The following is a 21494-nucleotide window of genomic DNA, read 5'->3' as shown; positions in this document are numbered from 1 at the left end:
TAAAAACTTTGTTGGTCTTTAAGGTGCTACTGAAGGAATTTTTTAAATTTTGTTTCGACTCAGACCAACACGGCTACTTATCATTTTGGGTTGCCATAATTAATTATGAATTAATTTTAATTAATTAATTTGGGGGGCAAGGTTTCTTGCAAAATCTCAAAAAAGAAAAGAAAAAAATAAGTTTGGGGGGCATTTTAAGGGCCCGAACCCGCGTGTCCCTGGGGCGCCAGGGGGCGGCGCTTCCGACCTGCCCCCGCCCCTCCCTGACGACGTCCGCGCGCCTCTTCCGGCCTGCGCGGGTTGCCCTGGCAACGGCGCCGCCGCCGGGATGTCGAGGCCCAAGAGCGGCCGCCTCGGCGCCACCCCAAGGCCAGTCGCGTCTCTCTCCCTCTCCCTCTCTCTCCAGCCACCCCTCTCGGCCAGGGCAGGTGGTGCGGTCCTGAGCGGGTGCAGGCGGAGCGGGGCTGTAACATTTCGCGCCGCAGGGGGGCGGCCGGCAGTCACTGAGCATGTTCAGTCCTCGCTGGGAAATTGGGCTGGAGGTCCCTGCCTTGTCTCCCACCCACAAAATAGATCCTTTGGGGCAAACCTAGGGGACATCCACTCCCCTTCCTCCTAATCTAATGTCTCCTTCTTGCATGGAGGGGGCTGTTTGGGGAGGGGAATTCTGCCCATCACCTGCCTTGGTTGGTTGGTTGCTTGCTTGGTTATTTTGTTTGCGTCCTGCTCTCCAGCCTCAAAAGCTTGTGCACGGTCAAGGCAGGCCTCCAATCCTTTGCTGCGATTCCTGCATCTCAGGGGGTTGGACTGGATGACCTTGGCAACTTCTGCGGTTCTAACCTCAAGGAAAAGACAGCACACAAGGGCAAAGGGACAGGGAGGGAAGAGGAACATCAAAGCTCCAGCGCCAATCTCTAAACCATGGGTCCTATACTGGCCAGTTGGCCCATTTTACGGGCAGATGGTGCCCAGTATATCTGAAGGAAGGAGCCCTGTTACCTCCCATCTCCCTCCCACAGAGGCTGTCCTTTGGCACAGTTACGTTGGCAGCTAAGTGTATATGTGTGTGTACACACACGTTATTCGTTTTCAGGAAAACATTATACAAGATTCTGCAAAATGTAGTATCATCAAACAGGATCTGATGGCAAAATATGTGGTCCATATACAGACATAAAAATAAAACCCAAATAAATAAACCGCAAGGAATTGAATTTGTGGGAGGTAGCAACTTGAACTATTTATGGCACAGACATAATCGTTAAGTACGACAAGGCTACAAAACATGTTACACCAAAGGAAAGTAATTCGAGTATTCAGATGCCCCTGTATCCGCCCAGTTCCCGCAGAGGACAGCTGAGGGGAGAGGATTCCTGATGCAGCAGAGCCAATGATGGAGTGAGCTTTGTCTCCCATGTTCTTGGATTTTGCAAATGTGTCTAAAGGGGGTGATTGACTTGGCCATGCCTTTTTCATCTTCTTCAGTGTTCTCGCTGGAAGGTTGTCTAAGACTCCATCAAGAGTCCTGCCGAGAGACTCGCAGTACGCAGCCAGCAGCGGACAAGTTCACTGGCTCCAGATTTGTATCCAAAAAGCCGAAAGCCCGACTCAGGCTGACATTAATGTAAATATCACCTCGTTTGCACGGATTTGGGGTGCGATTGGGGGCACATGCAGTGTCTGATCCACACTTCAGAATTCCCTGCCTATTGAGATCCAGGAGGTGCCTTCGCTGTATTATTTTTGGTGCCTGCTAAAAACATTCTTCCTTAGGCGAGCTAGCCAGATGTTCAGAAAGCGGTGTTTTAGTGTTTAAACTTTTTTAAAAAGTGTTTTATATTATTGTTCCAAATCTTCCTTGATTTCATTGGTATGTCCTTTTGTAAACCCCTTTGAGGTTTGTCGTCCCCGCCCCCCCCCCCCCCGACAATCAAGCAATGTATACAATTTATGAAAATAAATAAATTGCCTCCTCAGGGTCCTCAGAGCATATACGGGTGTTAAGTGTGCAAGTCCGAGGTTGTTCTATAAGCCATTCTGGTTGCAATTCCAGTGGGAGGGAGCGGATCAGCATTCACCAACTTGGCAAAGGGTGGCATAGGGACCAGGCAAGAATAGATAAAGGGGCAGATCCGAACCCAGACTTTTCTGGCAGTGTTGCCAGAGAGTAAGGCTAGGTTAACACTCACCGTGTTTCCAGTGTTGGGTTTTAATCTGTTGTGAACAGCTGGGGGGGGGGGGGAGAGACTAGTGAAACGCCCCTACAAACAAGGATGTCACTGCGCTCGATCGTGTGAATACTGTACGGGCTTGTTCTCTGTCCCATCCCAGGGGGTCCCCCATGGATAGAAGAAATCCTCTCCAGAAAGCAGAGGGTTATGCTTGGAGGATTTCGCTAAACCTTAGGTACAGGCAGGATTTTTAATGGCTAAGAGCTTGAGCTGGGAAGCCCCTGTTTCAAGTCTAAGCTCAGCCAGGGAAGGCAAGTCGCCTCCCCATTTCCATCTCAGCTCCAAACTCCCATTTGTGTTCCATAGAGGGAGTCTGTTTTATTCCATGCGTAGTTCAGAGTAGCACAGATGGGGCTCTCCCACCTGACGTTCACGACAGCCCTATAAAGAGTCAGTGTGGTGTCGTGGTTAAGAGTGTGGAGCTAGGACCTGGGTTCAAATCCCCACTCGGCCATGATGCTCGCTGGGAGTGACTTTCAGGACCAGTCACTGCCTCTCAGCCTCACCAACCTCACAGGGGTTTATATGAGGAACCATATACGCCATCTTGAGCTCCTTGGTGAAAGAAAAAGACATAGAAATGCAATGAAATAAATTTGGATAAGGCAGTGATTAGCCTTATCCACGTGTTTCATGAACTCCATTCACAAGGCTGCTGTTCCTGCACGGATGTTTTGTGCTGTGCAGAAGTCCCCGCAGAGGTTCCAGGCATGCCACTGGGGCTCAGAGAAGCACATCAGTGGATGGAGGCTGCCATTTGTCTTCTCTTCCTGCCAGGGCTTCTCTGCGATTCACACGGCATCTTTGTACGGGCGCCTGGACTGCATTCAGATGCTGGTGGAGAAATTCAAGGTCGACGTGAACCTGGCCAGCCTGACAGGCTGGAGGCCCATCCATCTGGTGCTGAGCAAGGAGAGCCGGAACGCGGCGCTGGAGTGCCTGCAGTACCTCATCCACAAACAGGCCGACGTCAATGTGTGAGCTGCGCGGCCCTTGCCTCCTCTTCCCATCGTGCCCATGTGTGCACATGGCTATGCGCAGGAGGGGCAAGTGCAGGCAAAGCGGAGCCTCGTTCCTTCACTTAGTTCCGTGGAACCAAGTAGTGGGATTTCCCTGGAGGGGGAGCAGCAGTCATTCGGTCACGGGACAAGGGGGCAGGTACAGCCCAGGCTTCCTCAACCTCGACCCTCCAGATGTTTTTGGCCTACAACTCCCATGATCCCTAGATAGCAGGACCAGAGGTCAGGGATGATGGGAATTGTAGTCTCAAAACACCTTGAGGGCCAAGGTTGAGGAAGCCTGGGCTAAGTGATGAACAAGCCCCAATCTCCGTCATTCACAGCCAGCCCTACTGAGGTTGGGGAGCATTGCAGTCTATGCTTAGAACAGGATCTGTGCTTGGATCAGGCCAGTAGCCCATCTAGTCCAGCATCCTGTTCTCACAGGGGCTGAAAAGCGGCTGCATTGCCTGCCAATTAGTTTCTGTGCCCAATTCAACGTGCTGGTTTTGACCTATAAATCCTTAAATGATTCAGGACCACAATACCTCAAGGACTGCCTCTGGCCATAGGAACCTACCCAGACCCGGAGATCATCCTCTGAGGCCCTTCTTTGTGTGGCTCCTCCTTGAGAGGTCCAGAGGGTAGCAGCACGAGAACAGGGCCTTCTCTGCAGTGGCTCCCCATCTGTGGGATGCTCTTCCCAGGGAGGCTTGCCTGGCACCTTCATTGTACACGTTTAGGTGCCAGGTGAAACCATGCTTCTCCAACCAGGCCTTTGGCTGATTGACATCCCATGCCCTTTTAAATGTGTTGTGGGAGGGGGATTATTGGTTTGATTTTGTTATTTTTATTATGTATTTTACATAATAATAATAATAATAATAATAATAATAATAATAATAATAATTTATTTGTACCCCACCCATTTGACTGGGTTGCCACTCATTTATGCTGTGAGATCTACAGGCATAGGGCAGTATACAAATTTAATAAATAATAATGATAACAGTTGCCTCTGGGAAATCTGCAAGCAGGATCTGAGCACAAGAGCAAATATCCCCTTTTGTGGTTTCCAGCAACTGGGACCACAGAAGCATTGCTGTCTCTGACTGTGGAGGCAGAGCAGAATCAGCCTGGCTAGTAGCCATTGATAGTCCTCTCCTCCTCCATGAACTTGTCTAAAGTTTTGGTTCCATTTCATTTGCTTTATATAATGATGAGCGCTCGCAGGTTTAAGGCGTTTAAAACTGGAGGAGCAGAGAGCCCTTAGTTCTCTGGGACCATGGCCTTTTTGCTCCAGAGTGTGTTTTCTGCTCTTCATAACTGTTTTGCAATTCATAGAGCACAGGGCAGATTTCTGAAAACATCCTTCCTGCAGCTGACTCCGCAAAGAGCAAGGAAACCCCCGGGTTCTTGTTTTCCAGGCAGAACCAAAGCGGGGTGTCTCCGCTTCACAAGGCGGCCAGCGAGGGGCGTGAGAACTGCATCCACGTCCTGATCAAGGCCGGGGCCGATGTGCATATGAGGGACTACGAGGGCCAGAAGCCCATTGACTTGTGCAGGATGTGGGGCCACAGGTCCTGTGCCAAGTGAGTATTTGTATCAAGAGGCGGCAATGCCAGGGGTCATTGTGGGCATACGCCAGGTGCCCACCTGTGTGCTGTGTGAAGTACACTCAGTCCTGCCCTTAACTGGCAAAAAGCTACCAGTATATTGCCTTTGGTGGATAGAAATGTTTTTTTAAAAAAAATGTTGCTTGCGGGTTGCGAGAAGGAATCCCACTTCTGCTTTGGGGGAGGAGCAGAGCTGAGCAGAGCATCCGCTTGGCTAGGGACCTGCAGGATGCTGACAAATGTGCACCCAGGGAGGGAGGCTGGAGCCTGATTCAGGAGATGCGGGTGGTGATTTGTGGGGATCTGTACCACAAATCAAAGAAGGCTCACAGCTAAAGCCACAGATTCAGTCTGTCCAACAAGCTATCGAGAGACTATTGGTCTAAATCTTATCAGACCACTCACTTACTAAACTAAAATAACTACCAACCAGGAAGCAAGGATCAGAGGCAGGGGAAGCTTCAGAGCTGGAGGAAGAGGAGGAGGAGGAAGAGGCAGGCCAGGCAAGTGAAGGGCCGGGTGCTTCCCCACCTTCACCTGCTGCACCGCTGTCTCCCAGAACCAGGAGGGGATTGCAGGGAGAAGCGGAGAGGCAGCTTCCACCCAGGCGCAGTCTCTGGCTACATGCATGCAGCCCGTTTGGGGGGGGGGAGGTACATAAACCGGTGGAGGGCAAGTGGTCCCCAGAAGCTGCAACTGCTCTATAGAGCGCAGACTCGGGAACAGCTGCCCAGACGCAACGTTGGTGTGCATGCTTCTCCAGAGCTGTAGAAGCGACTGTTTCCTTGGACAATAAAGGGTTGACTCTCTGCCGTGTGCATTCCTTGGCTGGGGAGCACATTTGACCCCCAGGTTCCATCCCCGGCACCTGCAGGTAGGGCTCCCTGCCTGAAATCCTGGAGGGCCACTCAGTGGTGGAGCTTCATGCCCTGGTAATGGGGGGAGGGGCAGAGAGCAGGTGGGGACGGGGCTGGCGCACGTCCCGGGGGCGGGGCGCCTAGCACAGGTGGGGGCAGCTACAATGGCACCCTACCGGGATTGTGCTGCCGGGGGCAGTGCGCTCCCCCCGCACTCCTCTTCCTCCACCACTGGGGCCATTGCTGCCAGTCAGTGCAGACAATGCTGAATTAGATGGGTCAATGATCCGATTCAGAACAGAATCATAGAATTGGAAGAGACCACAAGGGCCACCCAGTCCAACCCCCTGCCAAGCAGGAAACACCATCAAAGCATTCTTGACATATGCCTGTCAAGCCTCCGCTCAAAGACCTCCAAAGAAGGAGACTCCACCACACTCCTTGGTAGCAAATTCCACTGCCGAACAGCTCTTACTGTCAGGAAGTTCTTCCCAATGTTGAGGTGGAATCTTCTTTCTTGTAGTTTGAATCTATTGCTCCATGTCCACTTCTCTGGAGCATCTGCTACGTCCTTGTGTCTATTCAGTATACAGTACCTGAGATTCCTGGCACAACCAAGAAGCCCCTGGGAAGCTGGAGCTCCTACATATATGATCCTCAGAGCATCATAGGAAAATAAGCAGAGTCTGAGTGCAGGATCAGGCCAGTGGGCCTTCTGGCCCAGGCTCCGGTTCAAACAGATGCCCCAAGGGGAAGCCCAGAAGCAGGGCCTGAGACCAACAGACGCTCGCTCTCGCTTCCTGTGCTTTCCAGCAACTGGGGTCCCTCCTTTGCTTAGCCAAGTGACCTTATGTGTCCCAAGTCTTTCTACAGGCTCTAAGTGCCTCTAGAAACATCTGTGCAGGAAACGGTACGGATACCAGCAGGGGAGCTTTGCGATATGGGGCGATGATGCAGGCCTTTCTCTGCCAGTCACCTGAGGCAGATCCTCCTCCTGCTGCTGCACACATCCAGGCTGGTGCTCTGCCTCCGCAGGGTTCTCGCCAGCGCCATGTGGAAAGCAGACAAAGCAAAGTTTGTCCAGCAGATCGCCAAACTGAACAAGATCAAGGAGGCGTGTGAGGTGCAGAAAATCGAATTCTTTAAAAGAGAGCAGGTAAAAAGCAGCACAGATGGGCACAGGCAAAGCCCCCTTCGTGGTCGTTTCGGTTGCCGGTGCTCCTTACCCCACATACTTTGGCTGGGCTGTTTAAAAGAGGTCAAACCATTGGGGGGTTACAGCGCCGTCTCTGGCTGTAGAGACCAATAGGGGAGAGACATGTTCTGTTGCAGCTGGGGCAAATGAAGGTGTCCAGTTTTGCTGCTGCAGATGTTAATGAAATACATTTTATCGTGAACATTAGTAGCCACAATGCAGGCAATGATTGTAAACTAAGGTCTCAGCTTACTTGAGTCAAAACCAGGGCTTAGCAGATATGATCGGCCAACCCCCCTGAAGAGGACGGACTGTGCCCCTTCGCCCACTGCCTTGTTTGTCCTTTCATTACAGATGGAGATAAACCTCAACAACAAAATGGCCTTTGAACAGTGGCTGGCTAAAAAGCATTTGCCTCCCCCTCCGGCCAGGATCGTGCGCTGCCTGGACACAAAGCGAAAGTCTGTGCTCCCTCGCAGAGGAACCAGGAAGAAGACCAGCCCGATCCTCTCCTTCGAAGAAATAGTCCCGCTGAGAGTGGACGACACTTACCTGGTGCCAAAGGACCGGCGATGCCGGCCGTGGAACGTCAGCACCAACTTAGCCTCCCTGCCGGTCACCTGCATCAGCCGGCCGGAGACGGTGCGGCTGGGCATCCACCCGGACCCGCCTGCGGAGCACGACTTCACCTCCTTCCTCTTCCTCTACAAGAATGGCTTTGGCGAGCCACAGATCGAGGTCGACGGCATCGGCAAGGTCCTGGACATGCCCGACCTGCCCTTTGAGGTCCTCCAGAAGAGCCTCTATCCCGACACCCGGGCGACCCGTTTGGATGTCCCGGGGGATCTCAGGCCCATGCACATCTTCGGATTGCAGCGCAGGCGCCGCCCCGGCCCCGAGCATCGCTGGACAGATCAGATGGCGCTGAGCTTGAGGCAGACGGTGGACCCCGCCCTTCTGGGCACGCTGAACGCCCACCTTGCCACCTACAGCGACCCCCAAGTACTCTTTCCAAGGATGGAGTCTGGCAGCGCCAGTAGCAAAGACATCTCCTCTTCCTCCTCTACCCAGAGCAAAGGCAGCAGCCTCCAAGATTCACCCGTGGGGTAGTTCGCTCGCCCAGCACAAAAATATGTGCCAGCCCCAATTCTGCAGCAGAGCCCAACAGGGCTGGAAAGAATCGTTTGAGTCTCCATTGAAACAGTTTGATATGAGAACATTTGCACCGGGGTGGGTGGGGCGGGGCATTAAATCAGCTTATTTAATGCTTGTTTATGTTTCCTCTATCCTGGATGAAGGCCTGGTGGTTCAAGGGTTCATATGTTTGGGCAGCGTCATCCCTACGAGAGGCTGGATCTTGGCTCTAATTTGGTATTGAGGTTTCTAAGTCCTTGTGAGAATCATTCGGCAGCTAGACTGGTGACTGGGAGCGGCCGCCGAACCACATAACACCGGTCTTGAAAGATCTACATTAGCTCCCAGTACGTTTCCAAGCACAGTTCAAAGTGTTGGTGCTGACCTTTAAAGCCCTAAATGGCCTCTGTCCAGTATACCTGAAGGAGCTTCTCCACCTCCATCATTCTGCCCGGACACTGAGGTCCAGTACCGAGGGCTTTCTGACGGTTCCCTCACTGCGAGAAGCCAAGTTGCAGGGAACCAGGCAGAGGGCCTTCTCGGTGGTGGCGCCTGCCCTGTGGAACGCCCTCCCATCAGATGTCAAAGAGAAAAACAGCTACCAGATTTTTAGAAGGAGGCTTTTAATGTTTAATTATTTTAGTTCATTTTTCTGTTGTAAGCCGCCCAGAGTGGCTGGGGAAACCCAGCCAGATGGGCAGGGTATAAATAATAAATTATTATTATTATTATTATTATATTATTATATCATTGGGGCAATTGGTTCTCCTGGAAACTGCACGCTTAAACTGGCCTCAAGTTCCAATACATCCAGCAGGTCAAGGGATTGACTCTGAGCTCATGAGAAAGAACCATAGAATCACAGAGTTGGAAGAGACCACAAGGGCCATCCAGTCCAACCCCCTGCCAAGCAGGAAACACCACCAAAGCATTCCTGACATATGGCCATCAAGCCTCCGCTTAAGGACCTCCAAAGAAGGAGACTCCACCACACTCCTTGGCAGCAAATTCCACTGGCAGCAAGTTCCCCATCTTTGGGGAACGGCTGGTTCCCATCCCACCTGTGTCATGGTCTGAAAAGTGACCAGGTAAGCAGAATCACATATCCAGCTCCTTTCCATGTGCCCAAGTATAAGAAAAGCTCATGAGTCGTATTATTCGTGCTTTCATTACATCCTTCTTCCACTGGAATCTGCCCACTGTATCTTCATAACAACCCTTCGAGGCAGGCACAGTTAAGAAATGGCAACTGGTGAAAGAGGGAATCTAACAGCTAGGCGATCCTGGCTCCACTGTGCTGTAAGTACAAGGCAGCGTGAGAGGAGAAAGCTCAGCTTGGCAGCAAACATGCCGGAATGTGGTGCCAGTGCAAAAGGAAATGAAAGGCTGTGCATGGAGCAGCGGGCAGGGCGACAGCAGCCACTTAAGCAGGGATCTCTTGGCATGTAAGCACTGCGCCCCCAGCCCCACAACCCTCTAAAAAGGGCTGTGAGCCCTTTTGAACTCAACGTAGTTGCACAGGGGCAGGGAGGGCTTTAAGAGGACCAGATGAATTTCTGGAGGAGAGGGCGACTGACGGCTGCTAGGGCTGGCCGATATCTGGTTTTCAACATTGTGAAATATCACCAGCTAAACATCACAATATGCCGATACATCACGGCATCTGAATTAAGGATGGAGCGATGTAGAGGCATTGGCTGGCTTCACGGTTTTCCCCATATTGTGATTTTTGCATAGCACACACGTCATAATTTGTGATATATTGCCAGGCCAAAAATTATGAAACCGATACAGACTTCAAGCCGGTTTGGGGCTATATATATTGTTCTATTGCCCAGCCCAGCCATGATGCCTGTGCTTTAGTTCCAGTTGGAGGCACCGATGTTTCTGAATCCCAGTTGCTGGACGCCACAGGAGGGGAGAGCGTTGCTCTTGGGCTCTGATCTTGCTTGTGGGTTTCTCAGAAGAGGCATCGTGATTTCCTTGCCCTTCATAAATCTGCCACAAGATTCGCTTTTTCTACCTTAGTCTTTAAATATATTTCAAAAGATTCCCAATTAAAGAAAAAGAGAAATTAGAAATTAAGCATGCATTAGACAAAAGAAACATAATCAATATATAGGAAAGACTGGAAGTTGGAATGGGTGGGGGGGAGAGGGGGGAAGGAATCTTAGTTTTAAATGAAATGATTGTAAAAAGGAAATTAAGACTATAGCTGAAATGTATTTTGATTATTTTTATTTTGGGTATGAACGAATGCCTGAATGTACCATTTTGGTTTGTTGTTTGTTCTCTTTATGATTTTTTTAATGATTATGATTATTATGATCATTATTTACATTATATTATGTTACATTATTATGATTTTGTATGTTATTATTTCTATATATTTTTTTGTATGTTATTATTTCTATATTCTTGTTTCTTTAGTGTGTTTGTGAATGTATTTTAATTCGAATTCTAATAAAGTTTATTTTAAACATAAAGAAGAAGAAGAAGAAGAAGAAGAAGAAGAAGAAGAAGAAGAAGAAGAAGAAGAAGAAGAAGAAGAAGAAGAAGAAGAAGAAGAAGAGGAGGAAGAGGCGGCATCTTGGTTGGCCACCCTGAGAACAAGCTGGACTTGATGGACCACTGGCCTGACCTGGAAGGCTCTTCTGTATGTCTTTAAGCGCATGCGCACGCACACGCACACGCACACGCACAGGATCTGCGCAGAGGCCTGAAGTTGCCTTACAGTGAGTCGGACCACAGGGCCCTCGACGCTCTTGGCTGCAGCTCTCCAGCAGCTCAGGCCTTTCCTAACCCTGCTTCTGCCTCTTTAGCTAGAGAGGCATGGGAGCTTCTCATGGGCCAAGCTAGCACCAGGCCCCTGAACTGCAGCCTCCCCATCTGGCATGGCTTCTCCACCTCTGTGCAGGCTTGTAGGTGCTCTCTCGTGCATTAAGAAGAAAGCTCCCCTTAAATGGGCCTTCTCATGTCCCGTTTCTAGGGCAAAGGGATGCCTTCTGAATTTTGCACCTGGGCAGATGACATACAAACACCAGACACTTACAGTCGCCTTGTAGGGAATGTCAGCTGACATTGGTCTCCCCCCAAAGAAAACCTTGGAGGGTTTCAACAGGCAGAGAAAGTATGTAGTAGTAGTTTTTTGTACTGTGTGTTGCTTGCACCCTCTAGAGGCCAGGAGTGTGCAGAACACAAAACCTTGAGGAAGCTGGCTTTCAAAACGTTTTGCAGCTGTAAAGTGAATTATTCAGCACTGTAAGGGTCAGACACAATGAGCATCAAACTCCACTAGGGAAGAGTTGTGGGGCTGGTCCTTAAAGACCTCCAAAGAAGGAGACTCCACCACACTCCTTGGCAGCAAATTCCACTGTCAAACAGCTCTTACTGTCAGGAAGTTCTTCCTAATGTTTAGGTGGAATCTTCTTTCTTGTAGTTTGAATCCATTGCTCCATGTCCGCTTCTCTGGAGCAGCAGAAAACAACCTTTCTCCCTCCTCTATATGACATCCTTTTATATATTTGAACATGACTATCATATCAGTCTTGTGGGGCTGGTTCGATGAGCACCCTTTGGGTTCAGTCAGTCAGCCGGTTACAAATCCACTGAATGGTAGCATTGATATCATGGGGTACCTTGTCAAAGACCTTGCTGATTAAAGCCATGGTCCACTCAATGAGTACTGGCCTCCTATGGGGCAGAGTCTAGTGTACAGCTGCCCCACCTTTGGGAAAACTGAGGATTCTTAAGAACACAAGAGCCCGCTGGATCAGGCCAGTTGTCCATTTATTCCAGTTCTCACAATGGCCAGACAGATGCCCATTATGGGAAAACCACAAGCTGGATTCAAACACAAGAGCCCTCTCCCTTCCTGCGGTTTCCAGCAACTGGGATTCAGAAGCATGGCTGCCTCCAATTGTGGAGGCAAGAGCATATAGTGGTCATGGCTAGCAGCCTTCAAAGCCCTCTGCCCCATGCATTTGTCTAATCCAGGGGTCAGCAACCTTTTTCAGCTGTGGGCCAGTCCACCATCCCTCAGACCTTGTAGGGGGGGGCTATATTTTTTGGGGGGGATGAACAAATTCCTATGCCCCACAAATAACCCAGAGATGCATTTTAAATAAAAGCACACATTCTACTCATGTAAAAACACCAGGCAGGCCCCACAAGTAGAGATGCATTTAAAATAAAATGACACATTCTACTTATGTAAAAACATGTGGGGGCCGGATTGAGAAGGCGATTGGGCCACATCCAGCCCACGAGCCTTAGGTTGCCTACCCCTGGTCTAATCCTCGTTGCGGGCCATCACTGCCTCCTGCAGAAGCGAGTTCCAGTTTCTTCCACCACCTCAGATTTGTCTTTGTAGGAACATACAAGCAAAGGAGGAAGGCATGTAAGGAGCCCAGTGTGCCCTTGTCCCTTGCCCATGAAAGTCCCCACAGCCAAGGGGGAGAGCCACTGCCACAGCAGAGTCCGCAGCCTGGATAAAGTCCACCCACCCCTCTTGCATGGCAGCACTGCTGGGGGTGGGCTGTCCACATGGGGCATAGCACAATCTAGCTTGAATCGCCCATCAGCAAATGGAAACTCCCGCATAAGGCTTGGGAGGTTCTGGCAAGAGATGTAACTCTCAGCCACTTCGCAAGGCCAGACCCTGCAAAGGATTTGGGTGCAGGCAGGCAGACACAAACTTCTAGGCTTGCCAGGTGTCCAGCAGCTGCACACGGATGTCTGCAGAGTCTCACCCCAGGAATGTGTCTTGTATTAAGTCAGGCAGCTGAGCCCATCTCAGCATCAACAGAAGGGGTGGAGACTGAACAGTGCCGGCCCACTCACGAAGCAGGCGCCGGAGATAGCATCCCTGCCTCACTGCTTCTGCCGCCACAACGCTCCGCTCTTGCGAACTCTTGGTGAGAGGGACGCTCCAGCGGCAGCAGAAGGGCTGGGGTGGTGCAGCCGGGAGGACGGGTTGGGGCGAGGGTTACGGCAGCATATTCCAGGTTTGCCTCTGGGGCTGAGGGACCTCTTCAGCCAGCCGCCTCTACTCCCTCCTGGCGCCGCAACAGCGATTTCATCACGCCTAAGTGTGCCGTTAAGAAACTCTGTGTGCCATGCCAGAACCACCCCCTCCCTTACCCTAATTAGAAAACAGCCTCAGCTCCAGCAGCGCTGCTTGTCAAGCCTAAATGCGGCACGGGCGGCTGTTTTTGGCATAGGACCATACTTGCAGCACATGGGAAAAGTTAACCTCCCCCATCCCTGCATTGCAAATAGGCTTTTTTTGGGGGGGGGAGGCTGCAATAAGTTCTCCCCCACCACCTGATTACGGTTAAGAGTGCTGGATTGCATGTGACAGAAAGCATGGCTGGGGAGGGGGGGTCATATATGTGCATGCAGGCGGGCACAGGTGCCTCTTTGTGGGTGTCCTTGCCCATGCCTTCTGCCAAGTCAGGCGAAAGGGTCTACCTCACCCCAGAATGGACTGCTCTGGCTGAAAGGGGCTCCCAAACGCTTTCCTAAGCCAGCTATTGCAGGCTCTTTAGGTGAACACACTGGGGACCTCTTCTGGGACTTTGCATACGCACAAAACCAGCCCCAGGAGTGAATGAAACCCCTGTACATCAGACTGCCAGACAGGGGAGTCTAGGTAGGCTAGACTTGTCCTCCCCCTACAGCCAAGAGGAAGAGGCTGACATGCTGGCAAAGGCTTTAACTTCCCCTCCTCTGCTGTCAATGCAGAAGGAAGTGCCTGATAAAGGGGAAGTATTTTCTTTCTTTCTTTCTTTTTAAAAAACCCAGCTCACAGGGTTCCATGGCAAGGAGGGGGAAAGCAAACACACCACCTCTGGGCTGGCCCACAACACACCTGAAAGCAGCAAGCGCTGGGTCCACTGCCCAGATCCCAGGTAGCCCCTTCCAAGAGGTCAGGCAAATGCTTGCCTTGCCTTGCCTCCCAAGTCCTTGGGCCGAACCAACAGCCCAGAGAGGAACACCTCATCATCCCAGATGACGGCCCACTCCTGCTTCCGACAGGCACCCGTGAGAGGAGAGAGTGGCTTGCCCTTCTTCGCTTTTAAGGCAAATTTCACCTAACACCTTTATTAACACGGACGGTGTGCTCAGAAAGAAACCAAAACGTCCATTAATTTAAGAGAGAACAATGTGGTAGTGTTGTCAGCATCCACAACACAGTGGGCAGCAGCAGCAGCCTTTCTTCAGAAACCATCCCAGAATACTTGAGGAGGTGCCAAACCAAATGGAAACTGGAAGAACCGGATTCCACACCTGGATGAAAACAAAAAAGCCCTTTGCACTCCAGGTTTCTTATTTGCACTTTCATTGTCCGCTTCTCCCGATGTTCTCAGGTATTTGTGAAGCTTGATTTTCACTCAAGGCGGCGTTCTTCCAGGTTATTAAAACTGCTGAATTGAGGGGGGGCAGGAGATATGCCAGCAATCTTTTTTTTAAAAAAACGGGCCTTTCAATTTATTACCTCGAGTGCTGCAAGAAGAGTGCAGCTCTAGGAAATCTGTGCAAATGATCACCCCTAGTTTGCCAAATGAAGTTATGTCTACACCCTCCACACACAGCGCCCCCCCAAGCATCCTTGAAAGAAAGGACTCCCCAGTCAAAATGGGGCAAGAGGGGGTTCCCGCTTCCTAGTCACTGAGGCAAGGATCCATGTCCACAAATGCTGATCACAGATTTGCCTCCCAAAAACGAGAAAGAGGCACGTAGGAGTCTGGGCTCCTGCCCACCTCTCCCCTACAAAGTCATGAAGTGTCTCTGAAATGCCAATCTCGCCATTGCTTCTCCACGGATTTCAACAAATTAAACTCTTTGGAAGAATCTTGGCAGTGGGAGGGGCTTGGGTGTGTCGATCATTGAGTCCATTCGAACCCTGGTCAAACCTGGGAACACCTTCACACCAAGGAAGAGACGAGTCCATGGACAAAAGCACCTTTTGCGAAATGTTTTTGGCTTTTAAATGTGAAGAAGACAGAAACAGCTCATTGCAGGGCTCCATCCAGTTTAAAGAAACGCAGGATCCAGACTGGGACAGGGCTGCTGCCTTCCTTGGCCACACACACCTCACAAGCAGGCTGCCAAGAAAGCACAGCCACCCTGGAGAGGTGGTTGCCCAGCAATTCACAGTCTGTTCGTCCCAAACGCGTCCCTTGGGCAGGCGAAAGGGGGAGGGGAAGGCCGAGGCCCAGGGACCCCTCACTTCCCTTGGGGCAAGTGTGTTCCCTCGTGAACAGAAGACGCTGAGGGGCGGCTGGAAGGAGGGCTCAATACATCTTCTGGCGGCTGGGCAAGATGGCTTCCTTAATGAACGAGAAGATGACCAGGATGCCAGACCGCTTCCCTCTCTTCCCTTTCGTGAAGTAGTTCGATACCACATCGTCTGAGGAGAGAAAGAAAAACCCAGGGAGTCATCACATCATCAATGGAGGGGGGGGAGAGAGAGAGGGTCCTGTCGTAGCCGTTGCCCTTAAGCACCGCACTATGAGACTTGTAGTTCCTAAGAGGCATCGCTCAATAGCCCAGAGTGTGACCCTTTGCCTAGGAGATTTGATCAGTTGGCTGGGCTGAAGGTAAGACACGGGGTTCTCTTGGCATTCTGTGCGTCCACATATCCAGAAAATCAACTTTCTGGTCTTTAAGGTGGCATTGGTAAGATTAAAATTTCCTAAAATCTAAAGCCACCACTCCAACCCCAACCATTTCAGCTGCCACCAGCCCTGACTTCCACAGCTGCTGCCTCCTCCACCCCGTTCTTTCCAGCAAGTTCTGCTAGACATCTAGGGAATGCAAAATAATAATACAAGTCATTTATTTCAGCCGCAGAACCCTGCTACAGAGTTCCCACCATTCTGGTTAGCAGGCCTCTCAACCTGGTGTCTGAAATATGTTTTGGACTACAACCCCCACCATCCCAGTCCACAAAGGCATACAATTTGGTCCAGAAACACTGGCTTGCAGCATCTCTCTGGGATTTCAGGCAGGGGGCATCCGCAGCCTCACTTGGGAGACACCAGGAGCTGAACCTGGGATCTTGAGCACAGAAAGCCTGTGCTTCTGCCGCTGAGCTGAAGACGCCCCCTCCCCAGAAATTCCCAAACACCTGCGGGACACCAGGCTAGGGGGAAGACAGGGGCTGTCAATGCCACGCCTGCGGAACTCACCTCCTGGTTGCACCGTGGAAGGCAGCACATTCTCCCCAGCTGACAATGAAACAAAGAAGGCAAAGGGGATTAGCCACAGGCAGAAGGTGAAGTAGGCAAGCACCTGGGGGCGAAACATGGAGAGAGCATCAAGAAGAGCCGCAACCTACTCTCTTCTGCAAATAAAATCCACAGGGTCCCAGGAAGCCACATGAGAGAGAGAGTCTTAGTCCCCAGGAACAAGAGCACCCTGCGCCTGGCCCTGTCCTCACAGTGCCCAGCCAGGTGCCTGTGGGAAACCAGCAAGCAGGATTCTCACCTCTCCCCTCCTTTGGTTTCCAGCCCTTTGCACCCAGATGCATTGCTGCCTCCAAGGCACAGCAGAGCCATCCTGGATAGTAGCCATCAAAATCCCTCTCCTCCATGAATTAGAGGCAGTTTCAATAACTAGCAGTGCAAGTGTGAGATCAGATGGGAGAGTGATCCCTCTCTCCTTTTAGCAGAGGTGCTACACATGCAACACGAAATGGGATCATTTTGCTATTATCCATAGTGATAGGACAGAGCTGTCTCTGCCTGCTGAGATGGTGGCATCCTTTAGATTGCAGTAAGGGTCCTTTAAGATCAACATCAAAACCAGCAAAAAACCCAGAGCCAGCAGAAAAACGCTTTGCCATGAGACTCTCAAACCTTTCAGGTGTCTTTTGGCTAGGTCCAAAGAAACTTGAAAATGTGGTGCAGACCCAAAAGGGGAAACTCAGCCAGATGGGTGGCGTATAAATAATAATATTATTATTATTATTAAAATTACTACCATGGCAGCTCACCTCTGCCCTCCTCCCCAATGCCCAAGCTCCACAAGACAGCCAGTGGCATCTCTTACCTCCGAGAATGGGTAATACTCTTCCGCAAAATACTGGAATGCTAAATAGTGGTTCAGCACAACCAACACTGCCAATCGGGGGAAAAAAGCAAATTATAAGGTGAGAAGCAGCATCTCCATCAGCATACCGATTCAGCCATGCCTCCCTCCTGCCCATCGCCACCAATTCCATGGCTAGTTCCTGTGATCAAAACTCCAACCCCAGAAATTTGTAAAACCTCTGAATCCTGGGTTCAAACAGAAGCAACTGAACTGAGTAACTATGCAAAAAGGAGGGGAGGAAAACACCCTAGTTTTGTTGGTGCAACTGAATGAGTGTTATTACGTCTATGGCACCTTCAGAGTCCAAGGTGTTTTACAGAGTAATAAGCAAGAAAGCAAGTTTGCATTATAAATGCTGGTGGGTGGGGATGATAACAGGAAGAATATGCACATTTAACCTTTGCTTCAGTGAAGGGTGGAGCTCAGTCTAAAAGGACCGAACATTGTCCTCAGCAAATAAGATAAATGAAGCAATCTTAGCTTCATTCGCTCATTATATGAGGCCAACAGCCTCCTCCAGTTGCCTAAACCTCCAGAACAGACCCAACGCCAAGGAAGTGCCCAGTTGCTGCACTATACCCTAGCACCTATTTGGGCTGTCCAGCCTTCCAGGCAGCATTCAAGCAGCCGGTCTCAGCCTATGGAGCCTTGCCTGTCTACAGGCATACCACGCCAGCATAATTTCCCAGATCAATCCATTGCACCAACTTCCCTATCGGGATCCCCCCTGAAGGGACAAGACTCCTTCTCAAAGACTCCCACTTCCTCCACTGGGACAAAAACAGTGACCATCTTCCACCTGGGAGAGCAAGAACACAATGACAAGGGCAGAGCAATTTGCTCCTTGGCCACGAGATCAATTCAAGCAAGAGCTGAGACCCTCCAGACTCTGACGAGATTCAGCACAGGCAGGCTGTTTCGACACTAGAGGTTGTTGTATCTGGTGCCCAGCATCTGAAAGGCACTCACCGCAGGACAGGATGAAGTTTGGAGAGGTGAGCATGATGAAAGGGAAGCTCTGCAGCAATCCAAAATAGACCAGGTTGGTGAAGAGGCCCACTCCCACCATGAGGCCCGGGAAGTGCTCAAAGAGGTACAGCCCAACCAGCACAGCTGTGGAGAACTGAGAGACACCATTGTCAGTGAAAGCCGTTGCCACGGGGAAAACAGCAGGCCGCAGAGGAAAGGAAGACCCCATCTCACCCAACAGCCTGTCTGGTTTCTCTGTGGTCTGTGCCACCCTGCTAGCTCTTATATCCGTTTAGATGCACATGGAAAACTAATCCCCTCTGGGGGACTTACACAAATATATACAAGCTTAGTTTAGAGCAGGCATTGCAAACCCTGCTTCCATAAACTCATCCCTGTGCTACTCACCCCACCCTATAAAAAGCATTACAGTATTCACAATAGCAGTTTACACAACCCATGAAGGAATGTAATAACTCAATAAAATTCAAAATAGCAACATTTCACAATCCCTCAAAATCCTATTAAAACAATTAGTTTCATGAATTCAAGAAAATGGATAAATTTGATCCAGTGATATCAGTTTTTCAAAGCCTGAGAATCATTTACACCTCCAATGCCCTCTGCCTGCCCTTGCCTCTTAGCCCCAAGGTATTCCCACTTTGAGAACCACTGGTGTAAGAGGATACCAAAAAGAGGAAGGGCCTTTTCAGTAGTGGCTTATGGAATGCTCTCCCCAAGGAGGCTTGCCTGGCACAGACAAAGACTTCTTTCCAGCACCAGGCAAAGACATTTCTCCCAAGCAAAAGTGAACCAGTCATTTATTTTTGTAAGTTGCTTTGAGACTTCTTGGGGAAAGTGACCATGAGCGCCTACACAAAAGTCCTACTGAATTCAGTGGGGCTTGCTCTCAGGTAAGTGGGGTTAGGATTGCAGCTGAATGCATTGGATAAATATAAATAGTAATAATGTGAAAGGAACAAAGCAGCTGTGAGCAGCCAGCAGGAATGACAGCAAGATCATAGAAGCTGTTAGGCTTCTCACAACAACTATTTTTCAAGTTCAGCTTTTGTTTGGAACAAGCCTCTTGCCAGGCAACTCTCTCTCCATCCCCAATAAGCCGCCTGAAGAACTCCTCCCCCGGCACTTATTTTGGCCTTCCTGGTCTCACACTGTGCCAGCGAGGCTTGCACCGCTGGGTGGCATCGATAAGGGCAGAGAACTCGCTCCAAAGGCAGGCAGAGACTTACCCAGATCATGTAGTTAATGATCCTGCTGGTTGCCACTGTGTACTCTTCTATCAACTCAGCCAAGTAGTACAAGCCAGCCGCTGGAAGAGAGAAGAAAAGGAGCTGGTTGGGACACAAACACAGCTGTGTGTGTGTGTGTGTGTGTGTGTGTGTGTGTGTGTGTGTGTGCATTGAGACCAACAATTCCTACAACTTCTGCCACATAGCCTCTGATTTGTGAACTCCAAAGACAGTAAGAAACTCCAGGTCTTGTGGCTTTGGTGGGTCCATGGGAGGTGGAGCTTGGAGTTTCACATGCCCAGCTCACATCAAGCGCTGAGGCCAAATACTCAGTTTGCAATCATTGTCACCTCAGATTTCAAATCTCTGAGCTTTTCCAGAAAACCAACAAATAAGCAATTGTTACTTTTTAAAAATGTCTTCCCTCAAGATCCCTTGTCTTAGCACTCAAGGATTCCATTACTTCCAACGGTTACACAGCAAGCAAAACAACGCTTTATTCTGCGAGTTTTCCTTGTGGTGCTTAAATTTCCTTTGCCATGCTCTTTCCATCCCACCAGAGGGTCTGTTCAGTGCCAGCATTGGACAAAGTCTCTGGAGACAACAGGACAGAATAAGTGAAACTACAGAGGTGGAGCAACTGCAGCTGCTGACTGAAAGCAAGATCCTCACTTCATCCTAAATTCATGCCCCTCCTGCAGGGGTGCAAACTAAGGGGCTTCTCCCCAAAATCTGGCAAGCAAGGCAGGAAGGCGTTGCCCCCAGCAACCGATAATCAGAGACCAGCTCCTCGCTTGCCCAAGACCCAGGGGCTGATCCTCCATTCATTGCTCTAATCTCCTTTGGAAGGCTTCTCAACCCAGCTGGCCAGTCCCTCGGCCGCCTATTTGAAGCAATGGTCCATGCCAAGTTCAGAGGAAGAGGAATTAATCTGGGAGGGACGGGCTGTAGCGGGAGATCCCAAGAAACGAAGAGGATTAGGCCAACTCGTGGAAGGAAGGAAGGGCTATAATAATAAAATAATAATTTATTTATACCCCGCCCATCTGGCTGGGTTTCTCCTACACCCAAATGCTTCGGCACAGCAGCTGTTGGAAACCGCAGGGGAGAGACGGGGCTCTTGCGGGTTTCCCATAATAGGCACTTGGTAGTGAGACAGGAGGGTGGACTGGATGTGCCACTGGCCCGACTGGCTCAGCTGCTTCTCAGGGGTAGACTGCCCCTGCAAGGGGAGGCTCCACGCAGGCGCAGCTCCCCGGCCACGCCCCCTACCCGCGCCTTCCTTGGGCGCGAGGGGAGGCCGCGGCCGCCTATTGGTAGGCCAGAGTCGGGCCGTACCATTGCCGTTCTCGAAAGGGGGGGAGGAGGAGAGAGGTCGGACGGGCCGCGGAGGAGGAGGGAGCGACCACTTGTGGGGCTGCGGGGGGGGGGAATGACCGGTAGAGGTGAGGTGGCCGCCTCCGCCTCATCCCGAGGGGCCTCCTCACCGATGCCGAGCGTGACGAAGGCGGCCTGGATGAGCAGCGCGAGCCAGCTCAGCGCGTACATGAACCACATCGTCGCCGTCGCCGTCGTCCCCTCGCCTCACCCGGCGGATCGGCAGCCGAGGCTCCGCCCCGCCACTTCCGGCCGAGGAGGAAGTGTTCGGAGGTGCGTCACGGAGGGAGGCGCGGCAAAGAGGAGCGTCGGCAGAGAGGGAGAGAGAGCGAGCGCGCCGCGGGGGCCTCTGGCGGCTGGGAGGACGCACTGCATGAGGAGCTTCCCCCCCCCTCCCCCGCGATTCCTCACAGCCAGCAAAGCAAAAGCGAGCGATGCCTGGCTGCCTACGCACACGCACAAACACACACACGTACACACGTAATTAATTAATTAATTAATTGTTGTTATTATTCTTAATTAAATTTCTATACCACCCTTCATCCCGGAATCACAATATAAAAACACAAAAATACATGCCGTGGTAGCAAACAAAAATAATTTAAAAACAGTTTAAAAGGCCACAGATTGTTTAATTAAATGTGCTTTCTTTCTTTCTTTCTTAAAATAAAATAAAATAATAATCTATTATTTATACCCCGCCCATCTGGCTGGGTTTCCCCAGCCACTCCAGGAGGCTTCCAACAGAACATTAAAATGCAACAATCT

At 50.7% G+C, this 21494-nt stretch overlaps 2 protein-coding genes across 3 annotated transcripts; one reads left to right on the top strand and one right to left on the bottom strand.

Moving 5' to 3' along the window:
* Nucleotides 1–1456: 1456 nt before the first annotated feature.
* Nucleotides 1457–8157, top strand: ANKRD53 (ankyrin repeat domain 53; the record flags this gene model as incomplete). The annotated part of the gene is made up of 5 exons (XM_060279110.1): nucleotides 1457–1624; nucleotides 3009–3208; nucleotides 4657–4821; nucleotides 6738–6858; nucleotides 7252–8157. Coding segments are annotated over 5 exons (1410 nt in total), but the record flags the coding sequence as incomplete, so codon positions are not given.
* Nucleotides 8158–14100: 5943 nt separating this feature from the next.
* TEX261 (testis expressed 261) lies at nucleotides 14101–20963 on the bottom strand. Of its 2 annotated transcripts, none has more exons than XM_035103732.2 (6): nucleotides 20837–20963; nucleotides 19350–19429; nucleotides 18100–18253; nucleotides 17089–17156; nucleotides 16227–16265; nucleotides 14101–15445 (listed from the first exon to the last, which is right to left on the bottom strand). In XM_035103732.2, the coding sequence occupies exons 1-6, from the start codon at nucleotides 20904–20906 to the stop codon at nucleotides 14861–14863; spliced, it is 996 nt and encodes a 331-aa protein (XP_034959623.2). In that variant the 5' UTR covers nucleotides 20907–20963; the 3' UTR covers nucleotides 14101–14860. The 2 variants fall into 2 exon arrangements, with proteins under 2 accessions (XP_034959623.2, XP_034959624.2); XM_035103733.2 differs by having other exon boundaries at nucleotides 15179–15445; nucleotides 16227–16329.
* Between the last annotated feature and the right edge of the window lie 531 nt (nucleotides 20964–21494).

This window comes from Zootoca vivipara, chromosome 9 (genome assembly GCF_963506605.1).
Source record: "Zootoca vivipara chromosome 9, rZooViv1.1, whole genome shotgun sequence".
Taxonomy (NCBI): Eukaryota; Metazoa; Chordata; class Lepidosauria; order Squamata; family Lacertidae; genus Zootoca; species Zootoca vivipara.
Note: the sequence above shows the minus strand (reverse complement) of the source record. Positions and strands in the feature narration are given on the sequence as shown.